The 19,341-nt window shown below is 32.8% G+C and overlaps 3 protein-coding genes across 3 annotated transcripts; 2 read left to right on the top strand and 1 right to left on the bottom strand.

Annotated features, from left to right (window-relative positions):
• Positions 1 to 4,677: 4,677 nt before the first annotated feature.
• Positions 4,678 to 8,508, top strand: HELRODRAFT_189738 (hypothetical protein). The gene is made up of 2 exons (XM_009032194.1): positions 4,678 to 5,380; positions 5,902 to 8,508. The coding sequence occupies exons 1-2, from the start codon at positions 5,231 to 5,233 to the stop codon at positions 7,912 to 7,914; spliced, it is 2,163 nt and encodes a 720-aa protein (XP_009030442.1). The 5' UTR covers positions 4,678 to 5,230; the 3' UTR covers positions 7,915 to 8,508.
• A 64-nt stretch (positions 8,509 to 8,572) lies between these two features.
• On the top strand, positions 8,573 to 10,632 carry HELRODRAFT_165664 (hypothetical protein; the record flags this gene model as incomplete). The annotated part of the gene is made up of 3 exons (XM_009032193.1): positions 8,573 to 8,741; positions 9,226 to 9,395; positions 9,829 to 10,632. The coding sequence occupies 3 exons, from the start codon at positions 8,573 to 8,575 to the stop codon at positions 10,630 to 10,632; spliced, it is 1,143 nt and encodes a 380-aa protein (XP_009030441.1).
• Positions 10,633 to 13,756: 3,124 nt separating this feature from the next.
• Positions 13,757 to 15,040, bottom strand: HELRODRAFT_165663 (hypothetical protein; the record flags this gene model as incomplete). Its single annotated transcript, XM_009032192.1, has 1 exon — positions 13,757 to 15,040. The coding sequence occupies one exon, from the start codon at positions 15,038 to 15,040 to the stop codon at positions 13,757 to 13,759; it is 1,284 nt and encodes a 427-aa protein (XP_009030440.1).
• Between the last annotated feature and the right edge of the window lie 4,301 nt (positions 15,041 to 19,341).

Raw genomic sequence — 19,341 nt, 5'->3', positions numbered from 1 at the left:
CATGATGATTTTAAGAGGGACTTAAAACATATTTATTTTGACATAGAAATACTTTATTGATTTGTACTTTAATGACCTACAGTGATTTCATTCATAATAGAGAGCGCTTTCGAGAATTTCAATTTTATAATGCGCTTAATAAATTGTTGATAATAATAATTATAATAATACATACATACATACATACATACATACATACATACATACATACATACATACATACATACATACATACATACATACATACATACATACATACATACATACATACATACATACATACAAACATACATACATACATACATACATACATACATACATACATACATACATACATACATACATACATACATACATACAAAACTTTTTTATAGAGTGTCATTATTCGAGAGCACGTTGTACGATATACATACATTTGCATGATATTACTTGCTTTTTGTGCCTCATTCATTTGTTGTTTGTTGGTTTGCATGTTTGTTCATTTGTTTGCATGTTTGTTCATTTGTTTGCATGTCTGCTTGTTAGTTTCAGTGCATTTTTGTTTGCATGTTTGTGTATGCATTTTTACATTTATTAATATTTTGTATTGTTTTGGATTACGTCATTAATATTTACATTTTTCTTTTCTTTTTGCTTGTCATTACAGAATCTCAAACATGAGTAAAGCAAGAAACACACATACACCAACATACAAACATTTATACAAGTATTTATACATCCATGCAAACTTACATACATATATGTAGGGATACAACAAAAGCAGACACACATACACAAACATAACATACAACCATACAAACAAACAATAAATGCTCTGAACACGCCGATGCATATAAATTGTTGGCAATGAATTCTCTCTCTTTCTCTCTTTCTCTCTCTCTCTCTCTCATTCTTTTGTTTTCTCTGTCTGTCTTTCTCTTCTTTTTTTTGCACTTTCTCCTCTTTTTCCATCCTTTCCACATTCCCTCATCTTTGATGTGTAACGTTCCCTTCGTTATAGTCCTGAATAGGTTTTCAACACTTTTCAATTTTTTTATAATTAAGCAAGTTCTTTTATATTAATTTTTTTTTTCTTTCTTCTCTCTTACTTTTTCTTTCTCTTCTTCTTCTCTATCCCACTCTCCCTTTTTTATACTTTTCTTTCATTCCTCTCTATCTCTTTGTGTTTTGATGTTGCTTCTTGAAGTGCGTGCGACGTGTGTACTAAGTGAATTGTTTCAGAGTTGGATGGATGGATGAATGGATGGACGGATAGATGGACGGACGGATGGATGGATGGATGGATAGATGAATGGATGGATGGGTGTGTGTGTGTGCAGTGTAGGTAGGACTCTTGTTGTAACATGGAAAGAAGTTATAATTTGTCGTTAATTATCCAATGGATCCGACAGCAGACAATAACAGCACACAACTTCATTCATACCGTCCACAGACTATTCCATTCTATCTCTATATTAATTTTGTATTTTTATATATGTATCAATGTATGCAAGTGTTTGTGTGTTCTGTTCGTGTGTGTGTGTCTTCATGTGTGTATTTATGTGCGTGTGTGTGTGTGTGTGTGTGTGTGTGTGTGTGTGTGTGTGGGTGTATGCGCACTTGTCTCTGTTTATCTGTGTTTGTCTGCGTGTGTTTTTGTCTACATTTGCATATTTGTTTTTCTTATTTATTTAAATGAATTTGTAAACGTGATTTGAATGCATTGAACAAATAATTATAGGCAGAAAAATGTGAGCACAAACATTCGCACTCTCACTCACACAGGCATGCATTTAGAAGAAATCAAATGCAGACACAGATGAATACAAACAGACTGAGGTAGACAGACACGGCCAGACACAGACAAACACAGACTGACGCGGACAGACGCAGACAAACACGCACTGCTAATTATTATGTATAAACACGCGCGTACTTATTGAATGGCATTATAGCACAAAACGCGAACTACGTATTCACCGGCACGAACACACACTCATTGGCCATTCATCTTGTGTGTGTGTGTGTGTGTTTGTGTGTGTGTTTATTTGTGTGTTTGTATGTGTATTTGTGTCTGTTTTTTCATGTCTGTCTGTGTGTGTGAGTGTGTTTGTGTCTGTTCTTATATGTTTTAGTTTGCGTTTTGTGTTTGTGGATTTCCATCCGTTTTAAAATACCGTAATGTCAAAAAAGTGTTATCGAGTTTTGTTCGTGTGTTGTTATTGGTGTCTTCAAGGATAACATACAAATCCATCTTCTATGAACGTACACTGAAACGTGTGTTTAAAACTCTTTACAGTATACAAACACGCACACATACACACACACGCACACGCATACACACACGCATACACACACATATACATGATTTATTTTGCATAATATTCATCTGATGTGTTTATCGTATTTTCATGCATAATATACACGTGCTTATTTATTTAACAATTGATAGTTATATCCAATAGCTGATTGATGATAGATTGATGGATGGATGGCGAAATGAATGGATTGTTGGATTGATAGATGGATAGCTTGATATATGAGTGGGTGGGTAGACAGCTGATTACATAGATGGTTAAGTGGATGGATACATAGGTGGATAATTCATTGATAAATTAATAAAGAAAAAAGCTAATTTTTATCAAATGATAACTGATGCAGTGAACAAAAGAATGTACAGATATTTAGAGATATAGATGGATGGATGGTTGGTATGATAGATGGATGAAATTTAAATTATTTAAAAATATGAATCGATGAATAGAAGAGATCAAATTATTGGTTATGGTTAGAAACTTAGACACTTAGAAACCGGACAAAGAGGTAAATAAAATGATTTATGAGTGAGGAACATGATGATGAACAAATTAGCAAGTAAGCAAACAAATTATTGGATTGATGAATGTTTAAATTAATTAATAATTTAGTTAAATAACGTTTAAATAGACAATTTAATACATATAAAAATAAGTATTTATTTAATTGTGGACAAGAGCATCCAAGACAATATAAAACACAAAATTTGGATTTAGCATAATTTTATTTAATTTATGCAAAAATTTAATTGGAAGAATTAATTAACGATCGTGCAAATAAAATTAATTGCTTGAAGAACAAATAATGTGACTAGATGAAGGAGTGAAGGAATGATTGAGTGAATAAATGCATGAATGAAAAAATGAATGAAAGAATGAATGAATACGTGAATGAAAGAATGATAGAGGGAATGAAGTGGATAAGTAAATAAATAAATTAAACGTTTGATTATATGCAACGAAACGTTTCAGTCGACTTTAAATATATGGAGATGTTGATACACATGTTCCTGCTAGATTTCTGCTGCCTTGCGTTTCTACCTCTCTATGTATACATGGGTTCGTGTTTGTTTGTTTTTGTCTCTGTATGTGTGTGTTTGGCTGTTTTTTTTCTGTGTATGTGCGTGTGTAGTGTATTTGGCTGTTTTTAAAAAGCTTTGTACATACAGATGTGTATATATGTTGTGTGCGCTTTTTGTATTTGTATGTACGAGTACAATTTCACGGATGTCTATGTATTTCATGTTTGTATACTTATTATATATATATATATATATATATATATATATATATATATATATATATATATATATATATATATATATATCTTCAGGTGTTTATGTTGTGAACAGACAAGCTAATAATGTCTGTGTGCGTGCACATGTGTACATTGCACACAACCGGAAAATAAACCTCTGTGTGCGTGTTAATAAACCTACGTGCGTGTATGTGTTGCGTGTGATAATTCCTCAGAGAGTTACATCCTGTGTGCGTGCGACAGCTGTAAGTGCATGACTGCGTAATGTGTATGCAAACGTGTGTTTGTACAATGCGAGTATGTGTGTGTGAGAGTGTGTGTTTCTGTATGCATGTTGGCGTGTGTATGTGTGAGCTATTTTGCCTATGTGTGCGTATTATTTTGTGCGTGTGTGCGTGAGAGTGAGCAAGTGCGTATGTGGTATAAAGAGTTCATGCAATTTTACGCCAAACTCCCATCATTCTTGCGTTAACGCTGGTTTATGAGCTGCGCGTGTCGCTTCTGACGTGCTCACTTCACTGCTGCTACTTCTCATGAAGGAAAAGGAGGAGAAGAAGAAGATGATGAAGAAAAAGACGAAGGAGAAGAAGAAGAAGAAGATGATGATGATGTAATGTTGTTGATGATGACGATGATGGTCATGTCGATCACTTAATTAGTAATAATCGTGTTGTTGTTGGAAAAGATAATGACGACGACGACGATGGTGGTGATGACAACGATGATTGTGGCGATGATGACCATCATGAATTCAGATCACGCAATCGTCGAGATATTGAGAACCAAGAGTGAGCGTACACAATATATAACTCGAAAGAGAGAGAGAGAGAGAGAGAGAGAGAGAATACAATGAGTGAGAGAGAGTAAAAAACAGAGAGAAAAGAGAGAGAGACTGATGAAAGTAAGGGTAGACTTCTATAAAAGTCGGAGCGAGCAGTTGTGGTATTCTGTATTTTGTTATTTAATATCTAACGCATGTGGGTATATTTTTATTGCAGAGTATTTTTAAACACTGAAATTGTTCTTAAGTATTTGAGTTATTTTTGAATGATATGTATGTGCGTGATGTATGTTGTTGAAGTTTTATTAAAACGATCCTTCAAATTTTTACTAATATTGATTTAGACTAATAACTTGTGTGCTCTATAAAAACTTACAACAATAATCTCAACAATAAAATTAACGAAAGTAATAACAATCACAGCAGCTACAATACGCTAACAAGAAAAATAGAAAAAATAACATCAACAACGTGACCAACTGACTCTGGATTGATCAGCTCAATTTCTTTGGGTGAAATTATGATGAAGTGACGATGACGTAGCGATGACGTCAATCATAATTTATCGACCGCGATCATCGTAATGGTAATTAACATCTACAACCATTAATCAACTCGACCGATCGTCTTACTTTGAAAAAGTTACAGCGAATCCAGCAAGGAACATTGCATCGAATTGCAAAAAAATTCAATAAGATCAACAAAGAAAAACATCAACATCAACAAAATTACTACTGACAAAAACAACAATATCAACGAAAAACAACAAATAGTACTAACGAACAACAACAACAATCCCAGTTGGCAACTCCTAACCACAAAAACCGTCAACAGTAACAGCCAAAATTATCAATTCTCAACAACAACAACAACGACAACAATTACAACAACGACAAAATGTCACTACAAAGTGGTTCACGCGTGCCACAACGTCAGCACTGTTACCTCTGTGACCTACCTAGGACTCCTTGGGCCATGCTGGTAGATTTCAGCGAGCCCGTCTGCCGTGGTTGTGTCAACTATGAAGGACCAGATAGAATTGAGATGGTTGGCCGTTGTTGTTGATGTTGTTGCTGCTGTTGTTGTTTTGTTTCTGTTACAGTTGATGTTGTTATTGTTGTTTTTGTTGTTGTTGTTGTTGTTGTTGTTGTTGTTGTTGTTGTTTCGTCATAATTATGGTAAAATTATTTAAATTATTGAAATTTTTCAGCGATTGAAATTTTATCTACCGTTGTATTTTTTTTATTTTAAAAACTGTCAAATTATTTTCACTGTTCACAAAGATAATGTTTATTATTGCATCAGTTGCAATATTTTTAATAGGAGAAAAAAATGTTCACCATTACTTTTAAAAGTTAGACAAATTATTTAATTGTACGTTAAAAAATGCTTATCTTACTCATTCGACGCTTGTATATTGTTCGTTCTCGTAACGCTTGTTTATATGATGAAATATTCACCTGCGAGTGGATGTATGTGTTAGAAATTTTTCAACATATTTCATGATGATGATGATGATGATGATGATGAGGGTAATAATAACAGCAATACAACTACTTTTCCGACAGGTAATTGATCTGGCTCGCCAGCTGAAACGTCTACACGGTATCGAACCCACTCGACCCCTAGCCTTTCCACCGCCCCAACAACATCCGCCCACGCATTCCAAGAATGTTGCAGTTAACAGCATCAACAGCAATATCAACAACAACAGCAGCAACAACAGCATGTTGCCACCTCGTAACAATAACAACAACAGCAACAACAACATCAACAATAACAACATCAGCCACAGCGCTAGTGACGGAGGACGGAGCGGAAGTGGATTGAACCCTCTTCCTCCTACGCAATCTAACAGATCCCAACAAAGTCGTCATAACAACCAAATAATCGATGATCTGCCGCTAAGATTCGGATTATCTTCTTACCACTCCTTGCTCTCCGCTGGCGTTTGTCCGCCACCACTACCACCCCTACCTCATCCAAACCGATCGGTAACCGTTCCTCTGGGTACACAGTCGAATCAACCGAGTCAAGGAAACAAAAAGCAGCACATTCAGTCGGATAATAACGTAGACAGTAGTAACCTTAACAACAACAATAACGGCAACAACACTAATAATTCTCTAGTAAGTCCAAATGGCCACGATTCGATGCATGTCGGTATAACGAATAACGGTCCTTTTTTTGACGGTTCAAACCATCCTACACCGAGAAATGTAACGGATACTCTGGCCATTTTGGGAGCCTGTACCCCGTTTGAAATTCGCCACAAATCAGACCCAATTGCCACTGGTAGAGTTCTGGCGTTCGAAGCCAAACGACACGGTTTCGATTTTGAGCTTGTTGTATTCGTTGAGTTACCGATCGGTTCTGGCAACGTTTTCAGCAGTGATTTAATTCAAAAACAGATAGGTTCTGAAGCATTAGATCCTAGCTTTAAAGAATTTGCTTCATCGTTAGCTGGGAGTTTGAAACATCTTCAATACCGAATCAAGCCTGATGGTGATGACTGGCATTCGCTCACAGAACTCTTGACAGACCAAGTTAGATGCTTCGTTGAATCAATTAAGAAAGAAAGTCTTCCAAGTCCGTCGGCACCCTCTGTTGAATCAATAGTTGGTTTGCAACGGTTCATAAGCGCACAGTCTGTACGTCTTGCGAATGTTTTGCAGCAAGTGAAAAGAAAATCATCAGCTGCCAGTTTGGAAGAGATGGATTTGGGTCCGATGTGCAAAAGGCTTGGTCTGGATTTTAGTCGACGACATATGTGGATGCAAGCCGAGGCGCTCAAAATGTCCTTACAAAATGCCGGTATGGCTGGAGGAGCTGGGCTACCGTCGTCAATCCTCAGTTCACCGTCTAGTCGAATCGACCCATCCGTTTGCTTTCCGCTACTTCCTCCGCCACTTTTAGTTGGATCGCTCGGTTTAAGCGGACTTAGAGATTCTCCCACAATATGCCGAATGACCTCGTTATCACCTGAAGACACAAAACGAACAAATGGATTCGATCCCATTCCTGGTCCTGCAGATCTGCGACGTCGAAGTCCTCCACCGGGCATAACAGCCTGCGGTCGTAACAGCGTGGAGCCGACAGGAGCCGGATCAAATAGTTCTGGCCAGCCGTCAATTAATCAGAATTTAGAAAATCTTCGTTGCACAATTTGTCTTGAGAGGCTGGAGGATACACATTTTGTTCAATGTCCGTCCGTTCCGGAGCACAAGTTTTGTTTCCCATGTTCCAGAGAAAGTATAAAAAGACAAGGATGTGGGAGTGAAGTTTATTGTCCAAGTGGTAGAAAGTGTCCACTCGTCGGTTCATCAATACCTTGGGCGTTCATGCTTAACGAGATCGAAACCATCCTAGGAGCTACATCGAGCGGACAATCATCGTCGTCGTCATCCTCTTCATCGTCGTCGGTGTCATCGTCATCACTGGCAGTGATGTCATCGTGCTCTAGCGGCATTGCGTTTCCTTCATGTTCAGTTTCGACGTCATCTTCATCGTCGGTGGCTACTGCGGTGACGTTCGCTGACGAGACAAAAGATTTCAAGATCAAGAAAGAGAAAGAAATTTGATTGAAGGTGACGTGCAAGAACAAGGACAACGTTGGGGGAACGAACTTGAAAATTTATTATACAAATTAAAAAAATTAACGTCATTAATAATGAGTTTAAAAAAAACATGGTAAACATTTCTTTCTATAAGCATATGTTACGTACCACGTGTTTATAAATGTGAGCGTGTAATTAACATTGTACTATTTATATAAACATAACATGATTTATTGATATTGAGTGATTGTAGACTTGTTAATTATTTATCTGCGTATGTGAACGTTGCTATTGTAGAGTTTTTTTGCTGGTATTATTCTCATTTCGTTGATATTAATTAAAAAAAGTTTATTTTTTCATTAACCTATTGATAATAAAATTATATTTTGCATTAATTTTGTATTCCTCTATCTATCATCTGTTTACATGCTGATGATGGTTAAAATATGAAGATGTATTTTATAAATTAAATAAACACAATATGTGTGCGTGCGTGTGCATACTCTTTTTAAAATAATATGATATGAATATAACAATTCATCCTTATTCAACAAATTTATTGTGTATAAAATTTTTCTTTCAAAATTGGATTAAAAAATATTTGTAAATGTCACAGTTTTCACTGTTTTTACCCTTCTTTTGTCGTAGCATTAGTCTTTGTTTTCAATCTGAAAACAAAACAATGAGACTGTTGACAAAAGCGATTGCGATAATGTTCATATTGATGGTTAGGAGCTGCAGAGAAACACAATGTAGCTTGGAATGCTACGTTGGCGACTACACGAAAGATGCTAATCTCAATGTCATCAAGTGCAACCGAAAAACTCAAATGTGTTTCACAGCTATTCCAAGTACGCTTTTAAGTGCTGCAATTATCGAAATTGTTTCTAAGAATTTTTTTATTGTCAATGAAATTTTTTATAGTAAATGAGCTATAGAACTTGTTGGCTGTCCTGGAAGCCTTTGAGCTCTTATATATGTTTGCGCCTAACCCACGATCAAAATCTGGTGTCTGTCACAGTTTTCACTGTTTTTGCTCTTCCTTTGTCATAAAATAAGTGTTTAATTAGTCTATAATTAAATAACACAGTTTGTAGCGAAAAATATGCCAGAGGGAGATTTCACATTTCATTCTAAAATTTTTGGTGTTATCATTCAAAATTGAATGTATAACATTTGTAGCAGTACCTACCATAAGTAAGACATCGGCTAGTATTTAACAAAAAAATGTTAGATAGTTAATACTAAATAAAAAATGATAAAACAAAACAATAATAGCATTTAATTCGCTGGATGGCAATGTGGACGATAATTTCATTACAAAACACAAAACAGACGGCAAGGAGAGTGAAGCATCCTACCAGGGCTGCACACATTTCAACTTCGGAGCAGAAAATGATGCCTTCATCTACAACGACAGGCTGGAGGTTTCTCTCATCACCTACTACGTGTGCAAAGAAAATCTTTGCAACAGGGTGGAAAATTATCGAAAACTGCTGGCAAAAGTTGCTAAAGGAAGACCCTTTCCATGGTTGGAAGATCTGCTAGCCGAAAATACATTTCGAAATGGAACTATTATGAAACAGTTTAATTTAATTTTAATTGTATTAGTTTATATTTTTTTCTTGTACGATTATGAATTTTTAGATTTAGTAGTTTAGATTGTCGAGAATTCACAAACTTTATCTATATGCAAATTAACATTCGACCTTTTAATAATCTTATAGCATCACATCACTAAAAGTTGTTAAAGGTAAACTTTTGAAATCAAATTAAAATGGTTCATTAATTGTTCTTAGCGGCTTTAATTGATTATTAAAAATCAAAACGAAAATGGCGGCATTTTGTGGCAATTGCCTCGTTAAGTTTATTACAAAAAATGCTTTCAAATCAACTTTTCGTTCTTACTATCGGTTTCATATTTCCTCATTGACCAAGGAAATTCCAAAGAAAACGATAGCCACAGTCAACACTAACGTCGTTGCTGACGAAGTTAAACTACCCAAAAAAATTACTAAGGAACAATTGTCTTCATCTCTCACTTTTCAGAGTGTCGTCACTCTCCCGGTAAAAGAAACTCTGTCTAAACCCAAAAATTGTGTCCTGTTTTTCACTCATTTTGAATCGGAACCAACCACAATCGACACAATTTCCTCAATTTACAATGATCTAGGTCTTGACGTCATCATAATTAAACCCAAACAAAGCCATTTGTTTTTGCCTGAATCAGGAAAATCACTGGTGGATGATTTGATTTCTAAGCTATCAGGTAACAACTTGCCATTGAATGTTGGACAGTTTCTGGTGCACAGCACTGCTTCTGGAGCATTTTATTATGCAATTTTTACGGATCAACTTAATAAAATTGGTGGGTCATTTCAGTTGAATCGAATTAGGGGACAGGTCTTTGATGGTTTAGTTCTGAACGATCCTGCTACTACACTTGGCTTCTACAGATCATCTTTACCTAAATTTTTTGTACTGGGTAAAGATATTTTTGAAAATTCAGCTCGAAATTTTATCGAGAATCCTTTAAACGTTGAAACACTCATTTTTCACACAATGGACAATGCACGTTGTGAAGAAGCAGACAGTTTAATAGACAGATGGAGCAAGTGCAACTACTTGAATATCAACATCAGTAGCTGGGAAAGATCTGTCAACAAGGAGAACTATCTAAGCCACCCAAAACAGTATGAAAGGACACTTGAAACTTTTATCATGAAAACAGGACTGATCTAACTAGATGAGCCAATTAAATGAATTCAACTTGCTTCTAGAAACATAAAGCTATAAAAATTCAACAGTTTAGTATAACAAAAAGATGTGATATAACAACAAAAAAGATTGAAAATTTAAATTGTTCTTGATTTGTTTTTTAGTGTAAAAAACCAATTTATGTATTATTATTTATAATAGCCACTAACAGATGTTGTGCTTATTTACATGTTATGCTTATTTTAACATTTTAATGAACCATTATTTACTCATTAATGTCATCGAATAACATCACATCAAATAACATCATGATCAAATCAGCTGCTCTGCCCGTTCATTTATTATAACTATTTCTAGATTTTTCTATTTTATGTATGATCTGCAAGAAACGTTTGTATGCATATGTACACCATCTGCACAATACACAGGAAGAACATTACATACAAATTATGGGTAGACAGGTGCACAAATAATTGTACACAGACAAGCGCACACATATAAAACATACCCCACTCTTTCTTATTCATCATGTTCAGCTATTTAGCTTTATAGGATTTTCGTATTTAATGTTAAATATATATATATATTATGTATATGTTGGGCGTAGATATATATATATATATAATATATATATATATAATATATATATATATAATATACTGCCGGAAATGCAATTATTAATGAAAATCACAGCATGTTACGCCTTTTTCGATTTTTCTAACGGTAGACAGTAGATCAATGTCACGTTTCTTTTGTTCAAAGCCAAAATTTGTATTTATTTTAAGCATGATAGAAACATTTAAGCATGATGGAACAAAAAAGCTTTTTTCGATGTTCCTATACCATCTACCGTTAGAAAAACAAAAAATAAACAGAAAGTTAACGCGGACATGCAGTGATTTTTATCAATAGTTGCATATATATATATATTTATTTATATTTATATATATATATGTATATATATGCTTATTTTGTAGACTAAACTCCGTAGTGCTTCGCAAACCAAAGTAGTGAAAACTTGATAAAGTCACTATTTAAGATTAATCCAAAAATGAATATTATAATAATGAAAACGATCGAAAGTGTAATGGTGATGGTCACAGCCATTTACGTTTATCACCAGCAAAGTTCGACGTGTTACTTGATGTCGTGTAACTTTTATTTTAAATTACTCCACAAATAGCAGCAGTGCCACCATTAAATCTGATTTATTTCCTTCAACAAGTCGGTGTGTCAAAGTTCCCATCATTCGAACTATCATTATCTTCATTATCTATCATGTTGGCAAGCTCTAGTTTTATCTAAATTTTAAATATAAATTATATAAGTGCCTACTTCAGAATGAACCTTGATCGTGTACTTTTTTTAAACTAAATTTTTTTTATTGTAGATTGTTTCATTTTGGTTTTTTAATATTTTTTTCGTTTTGAATAAACAGACGAAGACTTCTCTTAATTTTTCTGTATTTTTCAATTAAAAATAACATTATGAACTATTTACAATGAGGAAAATAAAAATTCTCATTAAAAATATGGAAAAAATGAATTTATAATGAACAATTTCAACTAGACATCTTCATCACAATTGGTTCGGTATGTTTTCTATTCATATCATAATACATTACAAACACACATGTACTTATCAGCATATATACGCATGAGCAATCACAAAAACGTTTGACTATTTTATTTGACAATCCAACTGATAGTCCAACTCTAATATAAACAATCTTGAAATTCATTCAGTGAACACCCAAAAATTTTGCTCGATGTATGAAATACAAACCAGCATATAAAAGTAACTTGCTAAGCATAAACGTGTTATCTATGGCTAATAAGTTCGATGTGAGACAGACACACACATACACATACATACAAACATGATGTAACAGACAAACAAAAACATCCAAACACGTGTGCACTACTACGCAACACTACAATACAGTAAGAATTGAAAAAAGTTCAGTGTAATTTCAACAATACTTCCAATCAATACGAGTGCGGTTAATAAAGAAATTTATAGAAAAAAGTGTATCATTTTAAACAACTAAGGTCTTAAGTTATAATTATAATAATAAATAATTAATAACAAAACAAATAATAATTAGTGAAGTTTTATTCTAAATAATTTCAGTAGCCATGAGAAGATTTTCTTATATGTATTATAAACAAGTATAAAATATGTAATATCAAAGAATTCAGTAACTGAAGAAAAAAATTAACACATGGAAAAATAAATAAAATTTTTATTGGTTCAATATTTACATAATGCCTCAACGAGAACATAGCACAATTAGATAAACTATTACAAAAACATTTCAATGAAAAATTAAACAAAAAACCTAAACCCTAAATGACGCAAATGTATATATATATATATATACTTTTACAATATTCTATAAATTCTACCGAATGTTTGGCGTTAACATGTTTGTAGTTCGTTAACGCCAAACATTCGGTAGAATTTATAGAATATTGTAAAAATTACGGTCTATTACCAACATGTATATATATATATATTATATATGTATATATATATATTATATATATATGTATATATATATATATATATATATATATATATAGGAATATAAGAGATTACAAAGTTGACTGTCAGGTTTGTTATTTTCATTTGGTTGATGTGTTGATTGAAAATGCAGTTGATGCATCGATTATGTGGCTGAGAGCGCATGAAAAAATGTAGGTATGATTGATAACATGAAGTTGCACAACTAAACTATCTCTTGGCATTTATATAGCGCGTAAAAATATTTAAAAAATTTCACAGACTGTTTAAGATATGTACATTAAAAACATTTACAACTATTCCGTATCCTCACATCCAAACAGTGTTAAGGGAGTATGTTTTTGCACGTATGTATGTCTGTCTATGTATGTTTGTATGAATGTGTGTTTATAAATATGTGAGAGTTTATACAAATAATAAAAAAAACAACTTCTAGACTCAATTGAAGTAAAAAAAAGAAAATTAAAAAAATTGAAAATTGAAATACAGACTAAAAAATTTGAAAATGCTAACAAGTTTGCATAATGTCATTTAAAATAGAATACCCATATATACATACACATGCACATGAGCAGCATGTACACATATATATAGGTATACATAATATACACACTACAAATTGTCATGTTAGTTTTTTGAGATGTTTAACACAATTACAATATGAACTTAACAAAAGATTAACATCTTCCTTAAGTGAGCACCTCCAATTGTAATTCAGTTCCACTTCATTCATCTTCAACAATTTTGGCGCCCCATGCTTCACGATGGAATGTAAACACTCGCCAGCTGGGAGCAGTGATGTGTCGTTGGGCAGGAGAGGTATGAAAGACGGATTGTTTGACAGAATCAACTTGACCAGGTTTGGAGTTTTTAGACCGACAACCTGTAAGCCTTTCGATCGGGAAATGTTTAAAACTTTGAGTGATGTTGACTCGAACGTGAAATTTTGAAAACCATAGCCTGAAGGTAACGTCACTTCGATATCAAGCTGCTCTAATGATACCAGAGCATTTAAAAGGTAATTGAGTCCATATTGTTCTAGGTTTTGAAATGTAGATGATTTGTTTAATACTAGAGACTTTAAATTGGTCAACTTGCTTAATGACTTAACAGAATGTATTGCCCAGTCAAATGGCACTGATAAATATTCAAGATTTCGAAACATAGCAACGAAAGTTTCTAGAAAATTTGCAGATTTTCTTTGGTCCCTACGATTTTTATAAACAGCATCCGGTGTTTGTTCGACGGGTACTCGCTGCTGGGTGATTGTAATAAATTTTACTGAATTACACTTTTCAGACTCCAAGAAACGTTTCATTTCTTCAGGATTGTTAACAATAAATTGAAAGTCAAGTTCAATATCTGTGACTTGGTGATTTCCACGATCGAGAAAATTTGAAAATGACTTCAATTTTGATGAACTTTGATGCGAACTCTTCATAAAAGTTAGATCAATTGCCCTCCACAATGTTTGGGATTTGATGAGCTCATTCCACTCATGACAAACCTGCAAACAATTACCTTTATCTGTTTCTTTAAGGAAAGAAAACACTGTCATTTTGCATACACTTGGCAGGTCGTTGAATGGAAAGAAGCCCTCACCACTGGGTTCGGCAGAAGATGTTTTTGGTTTCAAGTTCTTTAAAAGACTTAACAAACAACGGTTTTTGGTTTCAATAAATCTATTGAAAACGTCTTCCACTTTTTTTAATGAGCAGTTGTGTTGTTTTTTATTCTGAGTGTTCCTCACTGGCAGGGTAGAAAACTTTGAACTCGAATTGTAAAACAGTTGTAGGTCGTTGCACTTGTTCTTCAAGTTTTTTTCCTGAATAAGAGAAACATCTTCAACCCATTTGTGCACTAAGGCACTGCAGATGGTATTTTTTTGGCTATGGTTGACAAGCATTTTTAGATATCACGTTTTCTTTGTTGAAATTTGCAGGCCTTAAATTTAAAAATAAAAAATATGTAATTTTGTTTAAATTTGCTAATGTTTTATAATGCTAATATTGTCCTATAAAAAATTGTCTGAATCAACATTATAACCATTTCTTATATAGCATTCTAAGCATCAATTTACATTAAAAAATAGCATTAAAAACAATATAAAATGGAATTCTATTTAAAAACTAATATAATTTCAATTTATATTCAATTTTATAAATTATTGTTTGTATTAAAAATTAAAAAACTGCTAATTTATCTAATTTGCTAAGAAAATTTCATTTCATTTCATTTTATTTATTTATCTATCTTATTTTCTCTGCAATTTTATTTGTATTTTTAATTACAATTCAATTGGAAAGCAAAACTAGGTCAGTAAATACAGAGAAATTGATTCTCGGCCAATTTTTAAATTTTAAAAAATTAAAAAAAATCTAAAAAATAATTGAACATTTTGCATACTTAACGCTCTCGCTGAAATAAACATCTGAACAAATAATTAACTACCTAAAAAAATTAATCAAATATAAAAATCGAAATTTAAAAATCTAAGAATCTTTAAGTTTAAGCAAACAAAACTCACAACAAAAGATCGCTTCAGCGTTCAGAATACCTCACCGCTCAGATGGCAAGAGAACTTTCAAGCAAACCGCCGAATCAGTGAAAGTAAAATTAGGAATTAGGAGAAATATCGGCGGACAAAGCAAACGGAGATCCAGTCCTTTAGAAAAGCTGACAAAAAACCTTTTAACAAAGCCGGCTTCACAAGAAACAGTAAATATATAGAAGGATTGCATCAGCTGAAACCTCCTATCTAGGTCATATAATCAAATTAAGTAGGTCGACATGGACCAATAGCAGTGCATAATGGGCGGAGTTTACATATTTTGCAGTCATAATGTGTTTATCTAGGTTAATTATGTTAATGATATTTTTAAAGTGTGTTTTTATTTATAATTATATTAATAGATATATGTGGAATTTAAAAAATGAACCCAAAATAATAAAGTAATCTGTGTTCGGCCTGTATATCACAACTTATTTCAATAGATAAAAATAATTTAAAAACACCCAACTTAGGAAAAATAAGGAAATTAAAACCAATATACCCAATATTCATTGAAAATTATACAAATTTAACATGCCTAAATAATTTAATACCATGCATTTAGAAATAAATGCACAAAAAATGAAAAAGAAAGCTCTCGAAATTATTTTGCAAGCTTTTAGTGTTTCTTGTAATATACACACATACATACATGCACACACACATAAAACCAAATACACACACTGATGCAAACATACATACAAACACATAAAACCGATAAAAATGTGTATTATGTGTGTAAGAAATATATATGCATGCATTAGCACACAAGATACAGGCAAGGCATTCGCTACAGAAGCCGAGATTTTAGTTTGTATGCCAGGCCTACATAAAACGTTCTTTTTTCACTACGTTATGTAAATTAAAAAAAAAGGCGAATTTAAAAGACCATTTGAAAATTTTAATTTGAAAAAATTAAAAAATTGTGTATATATACGCACTACATATAACAAAACTCATGTTCAGTATTTGAATACCTATTTTATAATACACATAACCGTTTGTTTGTATCACTCTCTATACTTTCTGTGTACCTTCCGCATGTACATTTTCATCTTTCATCACTTGCATATATATATATATATATATATATATATATATATATATATATATATATATATATATATATATATATATATATATATATATATATATACATATGCTCATCCATTTTATCAGTTTGAAAAAAATTAAAACAGTAATACAAAAATGATGCACGCATGTCATTGGTACGTTATGATAAGAAGACTAGTGCCTACTATACTACGAAACAGGAACAGCCGTATAGCTATATATGTGTTGTACTATATATATATATATATATATGTTTGTATATATATATATATATATATATGTTTGTATGTATATATATATATGTTTGTGTTTGTGTGCGTTAGTGTATGTGCGTGCGTGCTAAACACTTCCACACACACATGCGTTCTGGTGCAAAAAATATAATTTTGTAACCTAGTAATTGAATAACAACTTGCTTGTATATTGCAAATACAACTTTGCGGTATATTATATGCGTATGTAGGCCGGAGTATCTTTAAGGTACTGCGCAGTTTTTAAATGAAGAACCAGGCTAGAGTAGTAGCTAGTTGAGTCGGTTGGTTTGGTGCGTGCTGCTGTGGAAAAAAGTTACAACTGATGAGAAAAGAAAAACAGATATTAACAGAGATAGTAAAAGAGAGTGAGAGAAAAAGAGAGAGGGAGAGAGAGAGGGATAGAGAGAGAGAGAGAAAAAAAGTAAAAATGAGAAAGATATACCGATGGATAATCAGGAAGAGAGGCAGTGAAAAATGAGAAAAAGATATCATGATGGAGAAATTAACGGAAATAGTAAAAGAGAGAGAAAGAGAAAGTTGGAGAGGGAGAAAAATGCGATAAATATACAGATGGATAATCATAGAGAGAGAGAGAGGGAGAGAGAGAGAGAGAGAGAGAGAGAGAGAATAGAAAAAGAAAAAAGGTATCATGATTGAGAAAGAGTTAAAGAGAACGAATAAAATGTGGTGATGACACAAAAAAAAGTGTGAAGCAGTGGAGATGAAACAAAGAAAGAGAGAGAAAGAGAGAAAAAAATGAAAAAAGAATAAAACGAAGATTGAAAAATTATTAAAAAAATGAAATTCAAATAAATTTTTTGAAAAATGACCAGTAGACAGATGAAAAAACAAAAAAGCGATAAAAAGACGAAGAACAAAGAGGCCTAATGAAAAATCAAGCGAGAAAGTGTGAGAAAGAGAGAGGATTTGAAGGATAGTGAGCGAAAGTGAGAGTTAGAAAAACAACGGCAATGCAAAGGTTGATGACCTGCTTTTTTAAAAATTATGACGCCATCATTTAGTTTATTTATTTTTTTCTCATTTTTGTAAATAAAAATAACAAAAATTATAACCAATGAAAATAAATTTTTTAATTCACATTTATTTTTTGGGTTAAAATTATATCAATAATATTATACAAGGGAGAGAGAGAGAGGAGAGAGATCGTGAGGAGAATGGGGACAGAGAGACGACGATGGAGAAAAGCCATTAAGGTGGTTGAACTGGATTTCTGAAACCACGATGACGTCATCGTCATTGTTATTATTTTATTATTGTTTATTATTATTATAACCAAAGTTATTATTAAGGTGTTGCTTTTGCTATCATTAATTTATTTTATTAGCTCTAGTCATATTTTTTGTGTCACTGCTGTATTAATAAATAGCACTTTATACTTTAATTATGTATGTATGTATGTTAGTGTAATTAGATGACACCGTAGATAATTAAATGATAAAAATAATAATTGATGATTTCACCTGTTATAAGTGTTATTTTATTATTATTATCATTATTGTTATTGTTGTTATTACTTTTTTTTATGAAGATAACAATATTTCTTATTGTTGTTATTGCCTTATCTCCCATTACACCCCTTACCATAATTATTCGGTTATAATTGTATAAATCGTTAATATAGCCCTCGCACATGCAGCGACTTCGTTGGCTACTGTGTTGCGTTGTCCTTTCTTATAACGAACTAAAGATTAGCACTGTATTGCTTATGTTTGTCATTAATGTAGGATCTTCAAAGGTAACATTGTTATTGCGAGTTTGTTAGAGTGTTAGTAATTTTAAAACTATCGCTTCTTTACAGCAAACATCCATCATCATCATCATCATTCATTATCATAATGTAATCGTCATCTATATTACCATCATTATCACCATGCCATTACGTCATATGCCAGTATGCCAATACTGGATGAAATTGGAAATAAGACGTAAAATGCTAAGGAAAAATAGCAATCCAAATTCGTCCTCACCGCTGTAGGGCCTCCAACAAAATCAACTTCTGAAGAATACCATGCAATACCGTGTAATACCGTGTAATAGTATCATGTATTAGTACATAATACCATGTAATATTACATGTATTAGTTCAGTAACATGCGTAGCTGTCTTCATATAAAAACTGGTCTCACACATAATTCTTGTACATACCTTTCGCATTACTTGTCTATTATGACTTTGTATGAATATTATATAAGTATAACTATATATATTGTATGTATATATATATATACATATATGTACGTGTGTGTGTGTGTGTGTGTGTGTGTGTGTGTGTGTGTGTGTGTGTGTGTGTGTGTGTGTGTGTGTGTG

Source organism: Helobdella robusta, assembly GCF_000326865.2.
Source record: "Helobdella robusta unplaced genomic scaffold HELROscaffold_8, whole genome shotgun sequence".
In the NCBI taxonomy this organism is placed as follows: domain Eukaryota; kingdom Metazoa; phylum Annelida; class Clitellata; order Rhynchobdellida; family Glossiphoniidae; genus Helobdella; species Helobdella robusta.
Note: the sequence above shows the minus strand (reverse complement) of the source record. Positions and strands in the feature narration are given on the sequence as shown.